This window comes from Stegodyphus dumicola, chromosome 4, assembly GCF_044657685.1.
Source record: "Stegodyphus dumicola isolate Sdum_Otavi_A_Nest chromosome 4, ASM4465768v1".
NCBI lineage: Eukaryota > Metazoa > Arthropoda > Arachnida > Araneae > Eresidae > Stegodyphus > Stegodyphus dumicola.
In genome coordinates, this window is record NC_140771.1 from 60,980,215 (window position 1) to 61,003,140 (window position 22,926).

The 22,926-nt window shown below is 30.7% G+C and overlaps 1 protein-coding gene across 2 annotated transcripts in view; it reads left to right on the plus strand.

Moving 5' to 3' along the window:
- The window catches only part of Prp39 (pre-mRNA processing factor 39), a 106,287-nt gene that overhangs the window by 32,101 nt on the left and 51,260 nt on the right, over positions 1–22,926 (plus strand). For both annotated transcript variants that reach the window (XM_085815004.1, XM_085815005.1), the window contains exon 10: positions 6,031–6,157. In XM_085815004.1, coding sequence (XP_085671130.1) covers positions 6,031–6,157 — 127 coding nt within the window. The remainder of the gene's footprint in view (positions 1–6,030; positions 6,158–22,926) is intronic.

The following is a 22,926-nucleotide window of genomic DNA, read 5'->3' on the forward strand; positions in this document are numbered from 1 at the left end:
AACATCTTATGTTTTCAGATTTATCAATAATATGAAAAACTCAAAACTAAGAAGAATTGGACCCGTCAATGCTGAAGAGATGACTGAAGCAGAGAATTTCTGGGTCAAGAAGACTCGGGAAGAAATTTTCAGGGAACAAATAAGGAAATGATTTGTTGTTTCTTTCAAATAAGGAAATTTTCAGAGAACAAATAAGATGAAAAAAAGCATAGATAGTTTGTAACTATTTACATTAAGTTCATTTGTCAATTTAAATTGAGTAGTTGAAAGGCTTCAAAATTCTGAGTTAAGCTATATTCAAACTTACCCAGCAATATTACCTGAGAAGTATAATTTAACAGATCATATCATTAAAGATTGTCACGAAATGCAAGCATACACTGGTGTAGCTGAAACTTTAACTGAAGTTAGAGAGAAATTTTGGGTGATAGTAATGAGTGTGTGATTTGCTACAGATTTAACCCTTTGAGGGGCGGTATATAAAATAATTTAAATTGTCGTAAAATTTTGAATGAACTCTAACTTATGGACCCTAAGGACATAAAATTGAGACTTAAAAAAAATCTAGAGCAAAATCCTAAATTTCGAGAGCCGGTATACATTTTATACCGGCTCTCCTCTTAGACATTTTTTTCCAGGTAGCTGCCAATTGTTAATTTTTGTTTTTTAAATTAATTTTGTGTACTTTTGACAGGCACCTGTAGAGATGGGTGCTTGAATATAGTTATGTAAGTCTGAAGACAAAAACTTTTAAAATTTAAAAAATAAAATTTATGTTTTTATGCATATTGATGATGCAAGCCAGCTGAACATACTTATGCAAAATAAGAGTAAAAAGCTTTTGAACTTGATTTAAATTCAGTATCATTATTTTATAAAAAAATTAGCAAATATGATACTGCATGCATAAATTGTATCATGAACTGAACTACTATATTACAAGGAGATATAACAGCCGAAAAATAAAAAATTGAAAAATGAAACGCTACGACTCAGATGAGAAAGTATGTTGCATTTTTGAAGGCATATTTTATGCTTTAGATAATATGCAAAAAAACCGTGGCTCATGCTATGACACCAAGAATCCCCCCCCCCCTCTCCCCATGCACACACACTTTAGATTATCGAGGACCGCAAAGGCCACTTTTTTATTTTTTGTAAATATAGGTTGTAATATATCTTTTTGTTCAGGAAGAAATGACATTAAACAACTTTATTATTTTATACACCTCAAAGCTCTTATTTCGATTTTCAACCCCTTTGGCCTCCTAGGGTCTCCTTTTCAACTTTTGGGTAAATTCTAGTTTGCATCTAAAACGGGCCTTAGAAATATTTTCCCTCATTTCACCAACTGGAAAATTTTTTTGAAAAACAACCTATTTGTAACCTAACCCTAAATTTCTCTTGCATTCCCTAGTCTTTCATCTGAAATTAATAAAGACGATAAGAATAAAAGCATACTTTCAAATCACCAGTTTTTGTGATTGCACGAAGAGATGGACCTTAAGTGCACTTCCATTTCCCATATTTTTAAGTAAGCTTTCTGTTTGTGTGATAAGATCACACCACACAAAGGGAAAAAGGCGTGACTCTGGAATGACAAATCAGTTGTCAATCACGTCCTTTCATTTTTGTTGGATTGTATGATTTTGGAAAACACGAAGCAACGTGTGAGTGTCTTTTGGGGGCTAACATGCCACATTTAACTCCTACAATTGTGTAAAATTTTGATCCCAGACAGCAATTTTGAATTCGATGAGTCTTTCTCTTGGGAAAGGGTGAAGTGCTAAAGTTAAAATTTAAGCTAAATAGATACGAATGAAACTCAAGAAAAAAAGAATAAAAAGAAACAAATATACTTATATTCAGTCCTAGTGCAGGGTCAGTAAACTCCCCATCCTTTTATGAACATAATACTGAATTCTAAACAACTTGTAAGTTAATCATAAACAAATTATTACATCATGAACTATTATAATGTAAAGAAATGCTGTCATCTCACAGAGTAGAAAAGAGAAGCCTGGTACTGCCAGCTATTGGCAAGGTACCCTCAGTAGGGGCGCAGGTATATATTATATAGTGGTATTAAAAATGTATACATAATCTTTTCATTATCAGGTTTGATTGAAATGCAGTAAATATAAAAGGTTCAGCATGTGTACGTCATATATTTACAGATTTTGAATTTTTTCCCCCTCTAATAGACTTTATAAATCTTCAAACATGATACCTTGAAATGAGGTATATTAATTTCATAACTGCAAAATATTGAGCATTCATAGGGTGGTGCTGCCATTTAGAATCGAAAGGAAACACTAGAAACTTATGATTATAGCTTTTGGTGTAGAGGAATTAGCATTTTTTCGGAGGTTAAAAAATTTTCAAACAGCCGGTATATATTATATACTGGTGCCCTTCAAAGGGTTAAAGCTAAGCCAAGTCAAGATATCACTCCTTTACCAACCGAAAGAATAACAGAGGCAAATCCCTTTGAAGGTGTTGAAATCGATTTTGCTGGTCCTATGAGTACAAAGGATGAAACTGGGAAGGCTTATATTGCTTTGTATACATGCACTGTAACAAGAGCTGTGCATCTGGAACTAGCATCCCCCCCCCATTTTTTTTTTTTTTTTTTTTTTCAAAAAATTTCTTCTGTCCTTTCGAAGATTTATTTCAAGAAGAGGAGTATATTGAATGATACATTCAGACAATGCAAAAGCCTTCGAAAGGGCATGCAATACCATCAAGGACACAGAAGTTCAAAATTAATTTAGTTAATAAAGCTATTGAGTGGAAATATTTAATGTGGAAAGGCGGCCTGGTGGGGCAGTTTCTGGGAAAGGCCAATTAGATCTATCAAATCGTGCTTGAAGAAAATGCTTCAATCAACAAAATATTTCATTTCACGAAAATGAAGGTTTTTATTGAAATTGAGACAATATTAAATTCACGTTTGATGACCTATGCTTATAGTGAAGTTGGAAAACCAGAACTGCTGACACCAGCTTATTTTCTAATTGGACAAGGAGTGACATCTTTACCATCTGACAATTTTCTTGAACCCGATCCAACTAAAGAAAATTTAACAAGGCTATATAATTATCGGCTAAAATTATTAAAAAGTTTTTGGAAAAGGGAATACTTATTTAAAATTAGAAATGCAAAGCAAATTCAGGGAAGTAATGCCATTACATATCTTTTGAAGGGATCTGTAGTTTTAGTACATGAAGAGAAACTACCAGATTATTATGGAATATGGGAGTTGTACAGGCGTGTCAACCAAGACAAGATGGAAAGATTAGGACTTGCATTATCCGTTTAGCTAATAGAAATCATCTTCGTCATCGTGTGCAGTTATTGTATCCCTTTTTTTTTAAGAAATGACTTGAACTGTCATTATATGTGTAGCTGAATGGAATATGTAAAGCATTTTGTTTCAATTCTATTTAATGTTTAAAATATTAGAGATTACACATACGTATTAAGAATTAATGCAGTTGATACAAAAATAATTTTTAACAATTTTTCCAGTGCATTTTCCGCACACAACTTTGGAACAAGATGCACAATATTCTTGAGATTTGTTTCCATTGCATCTCTGTACTTGACATTTTTTCTCTTTATATCCATTTTCTTTTCATGTGTTTTTTCTGAAGACTCAGTATCTTTGAGAGTTTTGAAGCCATATGTACCACTCTTAACTCCTCTCCTAATTTCAGTAGAAAATCTCTCCTGTTAATGGTGTTTCCTGTTACACTTCTATAAATTATCCAGGCGTTCAAAGCTGCACGATCCAAAATATTGAAAAAGCTATGTACAGGCCATCGTCTTGAAGCCGATTTAACTATTTTCAGCACATCTGATTGGGCAACTTTTTGAGACTGTCTTTAGTTTTTACAGTAGAATGTAATGAGCTCAGTAGAAAAACGCTTTTGTTTCTTTTGCCTTGATAGATGGTAAAGTGTCATATGTGTTCCACTATTGTCGATGAATAAAGATTACTACGGATATTTTTCAAAGATAATGGAATTTCTCTTCTGTTCTTTTTCATTGTGCCGACCATAGTTGTATTTTTTTATTTTAGTATTTCTGCTTATTTAATGCTAGTAAAATAGTTATCCATGGTAATATAACTATTGTTTAGATGTGGCTCCGTTAATTTTATGACAACATTTTCAGACAAATGTAATTGAGTATTTGCTGTTTCATCTTTTTCTAGATAAGGAAATCCATTCAAGAAGTATTTAGTATCAATGTCAACAGATAACCAAAATTTTATTCCAAATTTGTCAGGTTTATTAGGCATATATTGTGTAAATCTACACGCAGCTTTAGAAGGGAATAATTGTTCATCAACTATAATATTTTGTCCTGGCCGGTAGCTTGTTTTGCAGCTTTCAATAAATTTGTTCCACATGTCTGATGCAAGAGCAAATTTCTCAGTCTGTAATCGAGTAGATCTTCTTGTCTTTTCATCGAACCTTAAAAATCGTTTTATTTCTTTGAATCTCTTCATTTAGTTTCTTTGCAAAATGGTATTCCTCACGCTTCGGACCACAAGGAATATAAATCTAAGCCCTTTGCTCGTATTACTCCTCGAACATACGCTATAGCGATAAAAGCATCTAACTCAGCTAGAGATAACTTCCAGTCTTTATTTCCAAGTTGCTGATGAGCTTTGGATTCTGTACATTTCTTTATATGCATCAAGATATCATCATCAATAAAAGTCTTTGAAAGCACTAGACACTCTGTCCTCAGAAACATGACTCTTTTACAAAAGATGTTGGTCCTGCTGTTTCTTTTAAAACATTATAAGCAGGAACACGGCCACAGACTGAATTTTTGGAATTTATTTCATTCCATATAGTGTTATCAGGAGCTGTAAAAATAGTTTTGCAAATACCCTGATCCGTTTTTGCCCTTTCATTTCTACTGAGTTTTTCTTCGTTTACTTCGCTGTCCTCAGATTCACTAATAGTTTGTGCCTGGAATTCATCTTTACTTTCTACAGAAAAATTACCAATTTTACCTCTGTTAAACTCATTTTCAGGTAGCTCCTGCAACAATTTTTTAATTTCTTCATCCATAAGACCTTTTTTCCGCTTATTAGACATACTTTGTAAAAGTGGAAAAAGTGGAAAAATATCGAACTATCAAAAAACGATAGGGAATATATTTTAGCATATGATTTTCATAGTGTAAGGGAAAGGTTATAATGAACTTGACGGCGGAATTCATATGTACTCAAATACTGATTTGGGATTACCAAGAAAACATCTGTCCTAACTGTTATCACCCACAGTAAGTAAGCTGAACTAACAAATGGGAAAATACATCTGTAAAATAAATTATTTCTGAAAAGAAATGTAAGCATGAAAAACCCTGTTGCATCTACCTTCCTTGTAGTATTTTCTTTAAACGAATAGATAATTGCAAACAAAGGAATAACAACTTATGTAGACATTACAAAGTAGTGAGACCACCCAGGTTTTTATCTCTCTGTGAGATAGTATGAATGCAATAGAAAAATCCTTATCAGTGAATTTTTTTCATGGGTTATTTGACAATGCTTCGAGCAGAAAGAGGGATAAAAGTAAAGGAGTCAAAATGACCCCCATCCGCCGTTCTAGGAATACAATACTTCAAAAACTAACAAACTTAGAATGCTGAAAATTATTTTACAAATATTCATTATCTATTTAAGAAAAGTAAAAAAATTCCAAACGATTTCCAATAAAACAAAAGTAATTAATGGTCAGAAGTGTTCAGGGGTCAAAATGACTTCTACCACCGTTCTAGTGTTAAACTAGTAGGCTAGTTGTAACTGTTCAACTTAAAAACTGCTGTAAATGCATTTGACATTCAAAGTTTCCCCCCTTTATAGTTTTAACTTTTTGAAACTTTAATGGTAAATTCTTTGAGATGATAGATTTAAAATTTTGAAATTTTGTGTGTTTTTAAAATTCTATATTTGAAATCATTTGTAGTACATCACTTTTTATAATTTTTCTTTTATGAAAATTCTAGTATGCTAAATATATGGAAGAGCGAGACCCTGATGCTGCAGGTGAAGTTTATGAAAGAGCATGTAAAATTCATTTACCCAGAAAACCTAGCATTCATTTTTCGTGGGCTTCATTTGAAGAAAAAAGAGGTAAAATTGCATAAATTTATTTGTATATATTCTTAGTTAATAATATTTGTTAAGTTTATTCTGTAGAACAAATTTTTATTTTCTCTGTCACTTTTTTTGGGGGGGGGTGGATAATTTATGGTAAATGTTTCCAGCATTTAAAAATAGATGTTGTACTTTTCTGTTACTATGTTGTCCTTTAGGAACAAACTTAAACATTGATGCAAGATCTAACTAGATGGTGGGCAAACTTAGCAACATAAAGATTTGTGAAAAGAGCCACCTAGCAGTGGCCGAGTCATTAAGACTGCTGAATACTAGTAGTGCAGCCAGATTTGTATTTGAACCCTGGCAAAAGGGCTAACTGCATGGTTAGTTTTGGGTTTTTTTTCCATGTACATGATTAGGAGATAGTTTTCTTCAGGAAGTCCTCTACAAAGGTATCCTTCCTCGTAGGAAAATAGCTAACATGCCACTGCCATATCCAAATAACTTAACCTATGTGAAAAGGGCAACTATTTTATTAAATCCAGAATAAATGCGAATTATAAAATACGAGATTAATTTCAGTTTACACGAGAAGCATAAAACTGACTTTCATTCAACCTTGCTGAAAACATTTGTGTCCTTTCGTGCAATAGGTATCACATGAATTCAGTGAAGCAGGAATCTAGATGATGATGACTGATGTTGCTTTGTTGTTTTTATTTCACCAAGCATTTGGCATCCCATTTTAGAATCAGTAAAGCTGTATTTATTTTTAACTTGCTGGTATTCATATTTGAGAGATGCCAAATTTTCCACTTAAGCCAGTGGTTCCAAACTTATGGCCCGTGGGCTACATCCTACAGATTAGACTAACAAAAATATAAATTTGAATCTGTTCCTTTACATTATTCTTAGTTGTGCATTGTGTAGATGAATATTTAGTAAGTGATTGGGTGTCTAAACAAAATAGGATCCACCCCCAAAAAAGAGTCTTATGCAGTAGCCCTTGCTATTTTATAGATTTGCTGTTCTGAATTGGGTATGAAACTATTTCATGTCACATCATAACCTGTGATTATTGAATCAGAAGTACTATTGCTAGAAGAATCATGATTTTTAGTCAGTGAGAGAAGGGAAAAAAATATATATATGAGAAATAAAAAAACGAATATAGAGGAAAATACTATAGAAAACCTAACTGAAAATTATTGAAAGGAATTTTAAATTAAGCTATGTTCAATTCAAATTGAATTGTAAATGTTAATTTTCCAAATGTTTAAGCTCATATGCAACATGCTGTACACACATGTAATCCCAGGTTATAAAAGTATTGTATCCATATATAAAGTTGAGTTTGGGATCACTGGCTTAAGCAACTAAAAACCTAAGAAAATTTCACAGCAAAAATGTCTGTCAAATTTGCAACAGCATCATTGAATAGCTGTTCATGATGTGATAGAACAGGCTACCACATTTGATAATTGATGTCCCATTCACTGGAAAGAACTGTTAGTACTTGTATTGTGTCTGAAATTTGCGTTATTAGATGTACTAGCCGCTTGTTCAGCCAGCTTTGATCTGATGATTTAATGCATACGAGAGTAAAGGTTAGCCATTCAAACAGTTGATTAAAAGAAAAATTCTAGGAAATAGGAAGTTTGTTTTGTAACTTGTAAAAATTTCAAAACTTACAACAGATGATGCACTTTTGGTTGTTGGAATTTTAAAATAATGAATGTGAAGTAATTTAAAAAAAAAAATGTAAAAAAACTAATAAATTATGTTAAATATTTAACATAAACTTAATTTGAAAGATTTGTTCCCATGCTCTAGCTGGTAATATAAGCAATAAAATTCTAAAATATTTAATTTGTAAGCAAGAATATGGCTGAAAATAAAATTTTAAAAATAAATAATAATAATAATAATAATAATAATAATAAACTATTAAGCATGGAAAAACTGCTTCTTCATCATTTTGACAAAATGTGTGTAAAATTTTGAAGCTGTGGGCTTGTCTGTCTCAGCTCTGTGCAACAAACTCAGAGTTTTTCCATTTTGTACTAATAAAGCTAAATGGATAAAAAGTGCTCATGATAGAATATGTTCACTAGAATGATAGTTCATGCTAGAAAAGAAACAGTGAATATATTAGACCATCAAAGATAATCTTGTTAAAGTATCAAATAGAAGGAAACAGAAAATTTTTAGATTTTTAACATTTTGGGAACTAACAGGAATTTAAAATCAAGACCTTTACTCACATGTTGAAATGAGAAGGAATTTCACAGGTAATTTTCTGTAATGTGCTGGAAAACGTAAGGCAACTTCACGCCAGGTTTTAACTGCAGTCATGAAACGGCTTGTAGTGTTAGGAATATAAAGAACATTTATGTATCAAAAGTGAATTAAACTGTTTTAGTATTAATTCTTTTCATAAACAGTTAAAATTAAATTTTAATGAATGAAGTAAAATTTATGAAATCATTATCTCTTGTATTATTTAACTAACCCCGTGTCTTCTCCACAGTATCGTAATTTTTAAAAGAGTATACGTGAATATTTTGTTGAATTGTGTAAATAAATGAAATACAATTATTTTAACCTGTTGTTCATTTTTATAATTATTTTTGGATCATATTTTAAAAAGGGACTTTTAGTGAATATTCATATTGAAATACATGTAGGAAGAGTGAGTTGCATTTATGTATTTTGTATGTTATGTCATATTTTTGCTGAGAATATTTATTTTCAAAAAATTGAAGCTAGACTGATGCTTTTTGTGTATTATTTAATTGCTATTATTATAAGTAAAGTTGTAAGAACAAACAAAAAAAGACCAATTTAGGTCAAAATTTTGCATATTGTGCTGCAAAATTAAGGAAATTAGAGAAATTTTAGAAAGCTTGCCAAAAAGTTACCGAAAACTGTGGCTCCGAGAAAACTCCATCATAAGCATATTTAATTACTATGAAAAGTGTGAAAGAGGAGAAAAAATATTTGAAAATTTACAATTTGAGTTAACATATTTAGTATCTATGAAAAGTGTGAAAAGGAGAAATTTTTTTTAAATTAATAAAAAACTATTTTCTAAACTAATTAGGAATTTTAATATAATAAAAATCAATTGAACATGGTAAAATAATTGGCTAGATGCTCAATAAAACGTTAATTATAAACACAGAAAAATACTAATCAACTGAACAAGGTAAAAAACAAAAATATTAAAATAAAGAAGCGCAGGGGTGTTTGTGCTCCGGGGAAACCCCGGAATTCCGTGGATTTTGAACTTCGATACCCAGAAATTCCGGGGATCGTCGTTCAAAAGGAAGTAGGAATAATAATGAATTATTTATTTTGATCTGGGTAATTTTGTTTGCTTTGAAAGCAGAAAATGCAAGGTCAGTGTGTGTGGTGAAAACTTTTCCTTTCTTACTCCAAAGGCAGTGATAATGCGTGAAAAGTGGGAAAAAACTTCTTTTTTGTTCTTTCCTTATTGCAAGTTATGACTCATTCTCCCGGTTCTCGGACATTCTCTTCTGGATTCTTTTCGGCAAGTAGGCGCAGCAGAAAAAAAAGGGAGAGACTTTGTTCGGCCAGATGTGCGATCACGTGACTCTGGGTTCAAAGGTCTTATCTCTCCTGGCGTGGCGCCAATAAGTAGAGAAGGGGGATTTTTCGCCATATTAGCTATTTGTCATTGATCGCTTCTCAACTTTTTTTTCTCCGCTGTGTCAAATTTTCGTTTAATTTATTGATGCACGTGTAAATTTTTCATTTCGTTTATTGAAATATTTTTTTATTTATGTACGCAAGAGAATTTCACTATGAAATTTCTCGATATAAATAGTGATATTATACAATTAGAAGAAGGTGTCCGGAATGCATTTAGGTGGAATTGGATTGAACGGAGAGATGGTAATGGGGATACCATCGGCACATGGTGCAAGAAAATAAATGTTGCTGGACAAGCATATTGTGTTTTCTGTAACTCACTGCTGAAGTATGATGGAGAAGTATTCAAGGCATTCACAAATCATTCTAAAACTGTGACGCACATAAAATATTCAAAGTGCATTAGACATTCAAAGACTTTAAGTAATTTTGCTAATTCAAAAAATACTGATGACTTACTGGAGACTGAAAGCATGCCAAGAGGTATTAATAACTTCGTTTATCGCCGAGAATTCTCTTTCTTTCAATGTAGCTCCCAATTTGATTGAACACTGCAAATAGTTGAGCCGCGATCAGACGGCACTAAACTCGTTGGAAATGTCCAGGACTACTGCATGTTATAAGAGGAAATATGGGCTCGCAAAAACTATTAAGGAAAATATCATTAAAACTTTAAAGGAGACTCCATTTTCTCTAAATTTGGATGAAAGTACTAGCAATGCTCAAGAAAGTATACTGGCAATATTGGTGCAGTTTTATGACAACAATCAAAATGAAGTTGTAGTTCATCATGTTGCATCTTTAAAGATGGAATCTTGCAATTCAGAAGCTGTTTTTAAAGCAGTTGTTAATACTATTGAAGATAATAATATTCCATGGGCAAACTTAATTAGTGTATTAATGGACTCATGTAACACCATGCGTGGAAAAAAAAAAGGGTGTTGAAACCAGACTACGATCAAACAAAGCACCCCACTTATTAGATATTGATGGTGACACATGTCACACAGCTAGTAACTGTGCAAAAAAATTTGCTTCATGTTTTTATAGATACTTAGAAGATTTGTTTGATGACATCTATTTTGATATGAAAAGCTGCAGTAAAAGAGAAAATTTTTTCAAAATCCTGTGAATCCTTTGCCATTAAAAAACTTAAGCTCTTGAAGAGACCAGACCATAGGTGGGTGTACATTTTATGTGTTTTAGAAAGAATCAAAGATCTGTGGGATGCTCTTATTGCATTTTATTTTCACTACTTGGATAAAACTGATAAAGGGGATTATTTTTCTTATGTTGAAACTGTATACAATAAAAGAAATATTTCTGCAGCTCAGAAAAAAATTGTTGAAGGGGTGTATTCTTGCTTGCATTCCCAACAACTCACAATGGATGCTTTAGCTCGGAAAAAAAGAATACTGAATGGGTTATATTTGTTATGCAAAACAAAACTTTATTGCATATGGCATTATATTCAGCAGTATTACCAGAGTTCAACACATATATTAAATTATTTGAAACAAAAAAAAACAATGCTTCATTTAATACATTCCAGTATTTATAAATTGATGGCAAAATTTTTCTCCTTTTTTATGAAGCCAGAAAATATAGAGTGCACATCTTATAATGATTTATTAAAGGTTGATGTCACAAATCCAGAATTCCATCTACCTAGCAAAGTAATATTTACTGGTGCAGAAGCTTCCACTCTCCTGAAAAAATTATCAAAAAATCATCCAGTAGCAAAAGAGCTTATAGTTAGCTTATAGTTATTAAAGCTTATACTAATACAGGACAGCATATGAAACAGAAATTACCCCTTAAAAATTCATATCTAATTAGTTTTACAGCATTAGATCCAGAGCTAAGAGGTAAAACCAGTACAATATTAGCTTTTGAAAAATTATCATCTTTTATGTCCCATATTTTTAGTGATGATGAAAAGTCAAAAGTAGAAGCTGAAATAAGGTTATACCAGAGTGATATCACCAAAGAAATGCTCTACACATCTGATGAAAGTGGAAATCAAGTCAAGTGTACAATTGATAAATATTGGTCTAAAGTTTTTAATTTAAAAGATGATTTCACAAATGATTATAAGTATCCTACATTGGCTAAATTGGTCAAAGCCTGCCTTAGCTGCTTCTATGGCCCATTAGTGGAAAGTGCATTCAACTTAATGGATACACTTGTCACTGACTATAGAACCTTTCTTAAGATTGATTCCCTAGATGCAGTGCAGACTATTAAATATGATTTAATGGCTTCTAAAGAAACCTCATGTGAAAAATATGGCTAAAAAAATCCAATGACTGATCCAATTCACAAAGATCTCTTACTGAATATGAACAGAAGTTGGAAAACATATCAAGAGGACTTAAAAACATGTATTTCAGATGAGTCACCTATAAAAGTCTCTGAAAAACCTTCTACATTAGCAGAAAAGCAAACTGCTTCTACCTCTGCATGTGCAGTTCTCGAGGAAATTTCTTCAACTGTAAATGAGGAAAATAAAAGTCAACCTTCCTGCAATTATGAAGTTCACCACAAAAGAAAGACAAGCCCACAAACATCAGAAAATAAAATAAAATAATAATAAAAAAAAAAAAAAAAGCAGGAGAAATTAGATAATTTTTTTAAAGAATTAATTCAGGTAATTTAAAATATTTTTGAAAATTTATGGTTATTAATTTTGCAAAAAAAGTAATTCATTGAACTTTTATAATTAGGTCATTCAATACTTCATAATTGTAATTTTTCATTTTTCTCCCCCCCCCTTCTCGAAACTCCAAAATGTCGGTAAAGTAAGTCCGTAAAAGTTTCAGGGGGTTTTTTGGGGTCCCACAAACACCCCTGGAAGCGGAAAATGGTTAATTAGTCCAATTCGAAGCTCATTTTGGCTTTTCAAGGGAAATTTCTTTAAAATGAACCTCAAACTAAGCTAACCCCATTACGTGTTTCGCCGAAACAAGACAATTTAAACTTTGCGCAACAAATTTTTTAATGGATTAAATAACCTATGTCTAAAAAACTTTAGTCTCAATTCTCTGTTCCAATTACCCAACGCGTCCGCATACATTGACATATTAAGGTGTAAAAATGGAAAAGCAATTCCGATGTACAGAAAAAATAAATAGCGGTATGCTGTTAGTTAAAATATACAAAAACTTATGGGCAGGACCTGCTAGCTTAAAGGATTATTAATTTACAAAGAAACCGTAAATAAATTTAAATAAAAAAAAATAAATAAAAGACGACAAGCAGCATGGGTCTTGCCAAGACCTAGAAAACTTATAGAAAAAATTAAAGAAAAAAAAACAGACCTGGAATGCCGTCTTCTCTGGTGACGAGGAAACTCGAAAAGGGCGTGCATATACGCTTACATTGCCCTCCAACTAGTTGCGTGGTGTAGAAAGAATGGAAAAACTAAGGACTAATAGGACTAAAAGTTCTGCGGTCAACCAACCCCAGTGAAGAATGATTCTATTCCAGAAATTTAACGCAGTCTGTTGAAAATTAGAATGAAAAACACCCCAAGTCTCTTTCTTTACCTTTATTTAGTTCTTTATTCTCCCAATATCGGCAGCTGTTGAATCCGATTGTGTAATATCATGTAGGGAGGAATTACGGCGCACATAGTGAGCAATAACGTTTATGGTATTTTGCAGAGATAATTAATTTTGATGTTTGGTGCGAGATTTGTTTATGAACACTTAAAAGAGTTTTACTGTGTTTGCTTAAGCAGAATATTTTTCTGTTCCGTTGGTTTGTTTTTATATGTTGCACATATCGAAATGTCAAAAGCATTTATTTAGTGGAAAAATCTAAAGAAGGTCTACAGTCTATCCCTCCCCTCCGCTCCTCTTTTTCAAGTTACGCACCACTGTCGGAATATTCGCCAATTTTCAAGTATGCGGGTAGTGAAGCTTTTACTGTTAAAGGATGACTGCATGAATGTTATGCAGTTGTGTATAATGTAATTAGACAGGTGCTTATTTTTTTCCTTAAAATGTGCTTGAAAAGTGCTTATTTTTTTTAACTAAAATGTGGCTATGAACCCTGGTAGAGCTTATGTATACTGCTATGTGCAAATAATTTTATCAAGCTGAGCTTATAACTCTGAAACTTGAGACCCACAAGCGGCCAAATAGTAAAGCCATGGAACATTGGCAGTTCGGTCCAGGGTACAATTTCTAGCAAATGGGCTGTCCGCATTGGCATTTTTGTGGTTTTCCACATGTGTAACTTGGCCCTACATTAAGGCATCCCTCCCCTTTAGTAGGTAGTACTCGAATGCTTAATAAATAAACCAAACTACACTGCAACTTGTTAAAATATTCTTAAACTGTGCCTTCTTCTTAAAACTATTATTGTTCAAAATTTAATTTTGTTGGGTTTACGCTTATTGTAAATACAGTAGTAATGAAGAACATTCATTTGTGTTTAAATTTAATAGAATAAACACTTTAAACAAATTTCTCAGGAAATAGTGGACAAAAGTGGAAGTTATATGGTCAAGTTGTTAAGCATTAATCACCTGGAAAATCACGAAAAGTTAAGGAATAAAAAAAATTGGAACAAAAAAGTAGGGGATTTCATACGGCGACCCCCCCCCCAAAGCTATTCTCACGGCAACTTTGGAAGCGATTTCTCTCTTGCCGAATTATGCAGTGTGACCATCATTCGGGCAGCTGCCATAGAGCTAATTTTTTGCCAATCGGATTGTCTTTCAGAAAGGCAAAGCAAGTTTCCAGCATTTTTGGTTTCCAGTGATCTCCAAAATCCTGAGATTTGACTGCGCATGTGCAGTGCATGTTGAATGAAAGAAAATTCTGCCTTTTGGTTAAGAGAAGCTTTTCTGTTTCTACTTAAAAAATCTGTTAAATTAAAGTTTTTATTAAACTGATAAGAATTCATGCAGTGTATTTTTAAAGTTAATGCTTTTTGAACCATATTATTGTGCAGTATTAAAAAACCGAATTGAACTGTTAAGCTTTTCTACATCGTTGGCTACGTGGATATATCAGGATTACCTGACTATGCTACATGGATATATCATGATTACCTAATTATGCACCAAAAAAAAAAAATGTCTGATAAAGTATCAGTTAGTTTGAATTTGACTGTTCGTGTTTAATTACATCATGATGAGCTGTAGTTGATTTTGTTAGCATAAGGTGCTTTTATGTTGTATGTTTTTACTTCGTTGTACGAAATAAATAAGAAGTATTGTAAATGTGAAAAATTTCGGTTATCGTGTTTCAGCGAAAATATCGATTTTGATCGCTATACAATGCAATTTAATGATGTTCTTGCGTGACATCCGCAAGTAAGGACAGAATAAAGGACTCTTCCCCCCCTAAAAAAATTTATAAAACTGATTTCAAAGGAATTCTGAAGAGAATTTTTCATGGCGTCTGTGTACGTACGTATCTCGTATAACTCAAAAATGAGTAGCCTCAGAACATTGAAATTTTGTATGTAGGACTGCTATAACATGTAAATGTGCACCTCGTATTTTGGTTGCAATTGGCTGCATCAAAAGTATATAAATAATTGATACTGTAAAGAGCTTCAATACAAAGATTTCATAGATAAATTTCATCAACATATTATAACAGGTAATTTAGCAATAGTTCAAAACCAACATTTAAGAATTTTAATGGAAAAAGGTACCAAATTTAGACCAGTACTAAAAATTAACAAACATCACAGTTTTAAAAGTTTCGTAAAAAATATAGACGAATTTATAGTTAAAACTAGTTTCAAATTAAATATTCCAAATTCTACCTTTATGGCATGGAAACATGCAGTATTAGAAGAATTCAAGCAAAAAATTCGAAGAATTGAATTTAATAGCCATTTACAGTGGAATATTCTCTTACCTCTTTTACAGGATTTAAAACAAAAGTTCATAATTACCAAAATAAACAAAGCCAATAATAACTTTAGCATAATATGAAAATTTTTTTATGTCTCATTAATTAATACTGAACTCAATAATACCATTACTTACAAATGCACCAATCTACAAGAAAATGTTATTGCAAAAAAGCTAAAAGCATTTCATAAGAAACTGAAAATTTCACAACCATCTAACTACAATAGATTAGCAAATCTATATGCTCTCCCAAAATTTCATAAATCACCACCCAAATTTAGATTTATTGCTAATGGTACAAATAATTATAAAAAGAATATAGATTACATATTTGCAATTATACTTAAAAAAATCTGTAGTTTAATCCATCTCGTTAACAAACAACACAATTATAGTTGGATTATTTATAATAATGCTCCAGTTCTCAGCAGTTTTAAAAGTTTAACAATTAAGAACATTAAGTGCTATGACTTTAAAAACCTTTATACTTCTCTACCATTAGAAGAAATTTTTACTAGTCTAATGCAACTCCCACAACTTTTTCCTGACATACTTGACATCCTTTGTATTGAAAGATGGAATACTTATCTGAATTGTGCATTATTTAATAACTACATTAAATACAATAATAAGATCTTTCAGCAAGTTAGAGGAATTCCTATGGGAGCAAACAGTTCTACACAAATTTGTAACCTATTTCTTTTTACATTTGAATATAAATTCCAACTCAGTTTAAATAAAAATGAATTAAAGCTATTTGCTTATACTTTTAGATACATAGATGATATTATAACTTTCAATAATAATTCTACTTTTGAGAAATTCAAAATTTACCCAAATAGTTTAACACTTAATAAAATGAATACGAATCAAGATACTATTGAATTCCTAGACCTGCAAATTATTAAACACAACAAAATTAAATTATTTGATAAAAGAAGGAATTTCCATTTTCCTACTATTAAACTAATTAATTGGAACTGTAATATCTCTAGAAAAGTAATAGAAAACACGTTTCATAGCCAAATTATCAGAATAAAAAATATATGTACTGAAAATGACGATTTAAAGGAAGAAATCATAAAACTAATTAATTTACAAGTTGATAACCAAGTACCACCAAAATTTTATTAATTTATATATTAAAAAGGCAGGCCTTAACTTTACTTTATAATTTTTTGGCTCTTTTGGATATGATAACATTACCTTAAACCTTAACTGGAGGGTAATGAAGGATATAAAAGAGTAGAGAAATTATTGTAAATTTTTATGGTAAATATTTTGTAAATATGTATATTTAATCAATACTGGATTCTTTCCTTTTACTAATAAAGGGCTAACTCTTTTCAAAAGTCTCAATTATAGCCCGAATTGAGTGAAGATTTTAATCTTCTTCTAATTTTTCATACTTTAGCCAGTATTTAGTTAAGTTTTGATATACCAATTAAATCAAGTTCATTAAACTTTTAATATTTTCTTTCATCAAATTTAAGTTTTATTTAACTTCCTAAAGGAAATTTTGAGAAATTTGTGGGAATTTTTAGAGGTTTTTTAAGGACTTCATTTCAAAAAAATTTTGGGAAATTTTACTTTAAAACTTTAATATTAAAACATTTCAGTTTTTCTTAATTACTTTAATTTTTTGCAATTTTCACACAAAATATCTTTCACTTAATTTTTTTTAACAATTTTCACAATTTTTCAACAGAACACACATTTCAAATTACATACAGTTTACATTTTTTTCACATACCACTTTAATTTTTTTCACATACCACTTCACTTTAATTTCCTTCAAGCAAACATACATCTCTTGATTGGCTCAGTTACTTAACTCCCTAAATAATTGATATCACTACCTTTAGGATTTTTAATTTAATTTAATTTAATTAATATTAATATTTACAAAAAATTTTTTACTATAACAAAGATAGCAGCTTGACACTCAACTTTACCTACATAAGCGCCATCTATATAATTTGAAGGACACACTTACTTCTCTTTCACAACACTTTTGCAGACCCCAACACTCATATGGTAGGTAAGTTAGAATTAAAACTTACTATTTACTTGCTTTAAGTATTTTTTTAAAAAAATTTTTATGTAGTATCTAAGTATTTTCTAAATATGAAATTATATTTTTAAATATATATTTATTTTAAAAATTGTGAATTAGTTCTTTTTGTTTCTTTTTGTTTTTTATTTCTAATTGGTTTATATGGATTATGTATAGTTCTTTTATAGTTTCTTTTTATTGATATGCATATTCGTGTAGGGGAAGTTTCTGTAGACAAGTATTTCTAAAATACATTGGTTTCTAGATTTTTTTATTATTTTATAAAAAATTAATTTTTAAAAAATTTAATTTTTTAAGAAAAAGTTTAATTCTTGACTTTACTTGTTTGTTTCTCAAAAGACTTAATTAGTATTTTCCTTTTTGAACTTTAATTCTTAAATGTTAATACTTAAATGTTAATTTCTAAGGGTACCACTTTATTGGAATTACTTTTGGTTTTGACTTTCACCCTTGCCTGCATGAATGACGAAACACGAATTGCATGATTGGAGAGTTAGGTTTGGAAGCAACTTCCCCTTGATAAGTCTGTCTCCTGCCTACTCTACGATCATTCACATATGCATTTTTTAAAAAAATTGTTTAATTTAATTTTAATTTATTAAATTAGTAGATTTATTTTCATGAATAGATTTTACACTTGATTTGCTTATGCTTCTGAATTTAAATGATATTGTAGATTAGTTCGAGAATTAAATCTTTTACATGTTTGCATATTTTAAAATTATTTTAAATTATTTTGGCTTTTTTCCTTTTTTTAGAATTTAAATTTGCTTTTGTACTTTTTTACTTTTATACGTATTTGTTTAAATTTAAATTTATATATATATATATATATCCACTCTGTTACTCGCCTCAGTTTCTTTATTCTTATATATTTGTAAGTTTTAAATTTTTTGCATTATCAATGATTGAATTATCTTGTTCTTATCTTCCGATTAAGGTTTTTATGCCTTTAGTAAATCTGCATGCAATATTTGTGGAATTATCAACAATTTAAAAGTTGTTTAAGTGCAGCTAAGCCTAATGAATTTTGCGATAGTGGACATGTTTGATAAGAATTTATGCAGTGTATTTTTAAAGTTAATGCTTTTTTAACCATATTATTGTGCAGGGAAAAAAAAAAAAAAAAAGAGAGAGAGAGAGAGAAGAAGAAGAAGAAATCTGATACTTTATAAATGACATTAAAAAAAATTTTTGTTGGTAAATGCCCAAATATTTATTTGTTCTAAACTTGATTTTTTGTCATTTCGATTTTTGAATCATTGGCATTTAAAATTTTATTTTCAAAGAATGGACAGTGACAGGACCAGGGTTCATACAGTCCTTAACCCTCTGAGCGGCTAGGGTTTTTGCTAAGAAAGCATGAATTTCCTAAAACTACTGTGAAAACAAATTATTATTTTTTTTATTTTAATGTAAAAACTCTCCTGGTATTTCATACCTGGATTTGTTTTCTTTTGATATATTGCCTTAATTTCTTTGACAAATTTTATGCATGCATATACATGTTCTTAAGATATCACAAATTTACAGCTGCCATTTTGAGTGTAAATTGGTATTTTGGAGGAACATTTTTGACAATTCACTGACAAATATGATTATCTTTTGAATGGGTTCATGGGTTGTAATATGTTCCCATTTCTAATATAAAAGTGGAATACTCGAGTTTCTGGGCAGGAAGTTGAAGAAGCATTTCAAAATTACTTAATTTTTTCTAGTGTAGGTCTTAACTTAAACAACTTTAAGCATTTGGGGATCCAAATTCTAAATTTGGTGACTTATCAGCAACATTTCGAAGATTTTAAAATCAATTTTTATAGGAAATTTTTAACTTCTGAAATCTGAGATCTGGAATTTTTCAATGATTTTTTGCAAACATTATAACACTGATAAATTTCATTAAAATAATGGTAATATATTAAAATTATAAATAAGAAATAACATTAAAATAAAACAGTTTTATTTTTCATTGTCATATTATAAAGTGACGTTGCTTTTTATTTCAGTGACTTATTATACAATATTTTGAATCTAAAACTAAGTACAGTCAAAAGTCTTTAATCCGGACTCGTGGGGACTTTACAAAAAAAAAAAAAAAACACTTAATATTTATTTGTTTACTTTGTTTGCTGACAGATCAATAAGCAGAATAAAATAAAAACATCTGCCCTGAAGATAACGATAGTGCTGACAGATCAACTTCCAGTTCATTGCGAGATGCGACGTCCCGTTTGCATTCTCATTCCGCGTGGTCAGTGCATATTCGTGCTTATTATGATCGTTATCCTTATATTGTGAGCATATGTATGAATATTTATAATATAGTTGCAGTAGCTACTGAACTGTAGATAAACTTCCAAAAATGGGTTTATTTTTACATACATTAGCTTTCTAAGGAATAATATTCGGAATGGCTTAAATAAAAGGAAAGTAATCGAATAGTCATAATAATTTTTTTCCCCCCAATACATTATACAGTATGGAGGTTGGGAGTTTCTCCGCAAAATCTCTAATATTGAAGCAGCTGACTTTTTTTTGTCACTGTCCAATCTGTATTGAATAGGACTAAAAGTTTTTGCGGTCTACCCAACCCAAGTGAAGAATGATTCTATTCTGGAAATTTAACGGTCTGTTCAAAATTAGAATCAAAACCACCCCAGAGTAGTAAGTCTCTTTCTTTTCCTTTATTTAGTTCTTTATTGTCCGAATACCTGCAGCTGTTGATTCCGATTGCGTAATATCACGTATGGAAGAATTACGCCGCACGTATTGTGCAATAACGTTTGCACGTATTGTGCAATAACGTTTGCGGTATTTTGCAGAGATAATTAATTTTGATGTTCAGTCTGAGATTTATTTATGAACAGTTAAAAGATTTTTACTGTTCTTTCTAAGCAAAATATTTCTCAGTTCCGTTGGTCTATTTTTATATGAAGCACATATAGGAATGTCAAAATCATTTATTTAGCCGAACAATCTAAAAAACGGCTACGATCTCCCCTCCTCCTCTTTTTCCACTTACGCTCGACTATACAGAATATTTGGCAATTTCTGAGTATGCGGGTTAGTTAAGCTTTTACTGTTAAAGAATGACTGCATGAAGCAATTTCCCATCTCCTGATTTCAGAAATGTTCCTCTTTTTTACTTAAATTACTTTGCTTGGAATATATGTTAAGGAAAAACAGTTATGCAATGAAATTTTAGAAAATGTTCAGAATTTTGATTTAAGTTAAATTCTTTAAATATAATATAAGAGGAAAAATAAATTGTATTTATCTGCCAAGCAAATACAATTAATATGGCTTATTATTATTTATTTTCTATATTTTGAACTGAAATTTCATCATTAAATCTTGTGATATATTTTAGTTCTGCATAGTTTTTTTTTTCTCTCATTGTAAACAAATTCTGTAAATTGAACTGTCATTTAAAATTAAAAAAAAAAAAAATTAATTGTTTTCCATGGTTGAGGTAATGCTTATTTATTTAATAAATATTGCATTGCTCATATTTTGAATTGCAAGTCTAATTTTTCTTTTAAGGTTATGCAGTTGTGTATAATGTAATTAGACAGGCGCTTATTTTTTTTCTTAAAATGTGCTTGAAAAGTGCTTATAGGTGCTTATTTTTTTAAGTAAAATGTGGCTATGAACCCTGTTTTAGTAGAATTTTTGGAAGAACAATGAAAACAAAATATTTGAATGTTTTACTTTTGATACTAGAAGTTTTTTTTTTTTTTTTTTTTTTTACATGTTTATCTTCCTTTTATTTTCTCTACCTTCCACTAGACACAAACATGAAAAATATCAAAAATGCTTCTAATCTTATCACATGGACAGGCATTTATAGAAACGAATTTTTCTATTAGTAAAGAAATTTAAAACTGGCAAATTAAAAGATTCATCTTGTATGTCTCAATGCATTATACAAGGGCTGCACAAGGTATTTTCCTACCTAACGCAGTCTCCCGTGGATCTTAAATTCTGTTACCTATTGCCTGCCTAAATTCTGCTCCCAGTGCCTGTCCCTAATTCTAAAAGTTTTGCCATTCCTAGATTTTGTTGCTCGGTGTGAAACTACACCGGCTCTATAGCCGGCCCTTATCATATATCATTTCATATTTGTTCTGAATGTTCAGTTTACAAAAGAAATAAATTTAGCAGCTTTTTCTATTTATTCTAAATGCATTTAGCTTTTTAGAATAACAGAAAACTTAATTATAAAAATTAAATATAAAAATTCTACTGTAGTTGATTTTGTTAGCATGAGGTGCTTTTATGTTGTATGTTTTTACTTCTTTGTACGAAGTAAATAGGAAGTATTGTAATCACGAAAAATTTCGGGTATCATGTTTCAGCGAAAATATCGATTTTGATTATTGTACAATGCAATTTAATGATGTTTTTGTGTGACATCCGCAAGTCAGGACAGAATAAAGGACTCTTAACACTCCCAAAAAAATTTATAAAACTGATTTAAAATAAATTCTGAAGAGAAATTTTCGTGGCATCTGTACGTACGTATGTACGTATCTCGCATAACTCAAAAATGAGTAGCCTCATAACATGGAAATTTTGTATGTAGGCCTGCTATAACATGTAGATGTGCATCTCGTATTTTGGTTGCAATTTGCCGCACCAAAATTATATAAATATATGTATGTATATATCCACTCTGTTACTCGCCTCAGTTTCTTTATTCTTATATATTTGTAGGTTTTGAATTTTTTTGCTTTAAAAATGATTGAATTATCTTGTTCTTATCTTCCGGTTAAGGTTTTTATGCCTTTAGTAAATCTGCATGCAATGTTTGTGGAGTTATCAGCAATTTAAAAGTTGTTTAAGTGCAGCTAAGCCTAATGAATTTTGCGATGGTGGACATGTTTGTTTACATTTTAAAGTTGGCAAAATAGCGGATTTGTTGCCAATCTAGAGAAACTAAGCTTCACAACAACAAAGATAAAGCCTTTTTTTATTATTGCGAATTAAATCATGCTTAATCCATTCTGGAATTTATTCGAGGAAATAAGTGTATAGATTTACTTCGTAATTTTTAATATAGATATTTCAAGTTTTTATGTATTTTTGCATTGTCGGGAAGTGAGAACTGAATTAATTGAATGAGAAATACTGAATCGTCTGTGAAAAACTGTGTCTTTTTGTTGTTGTTCT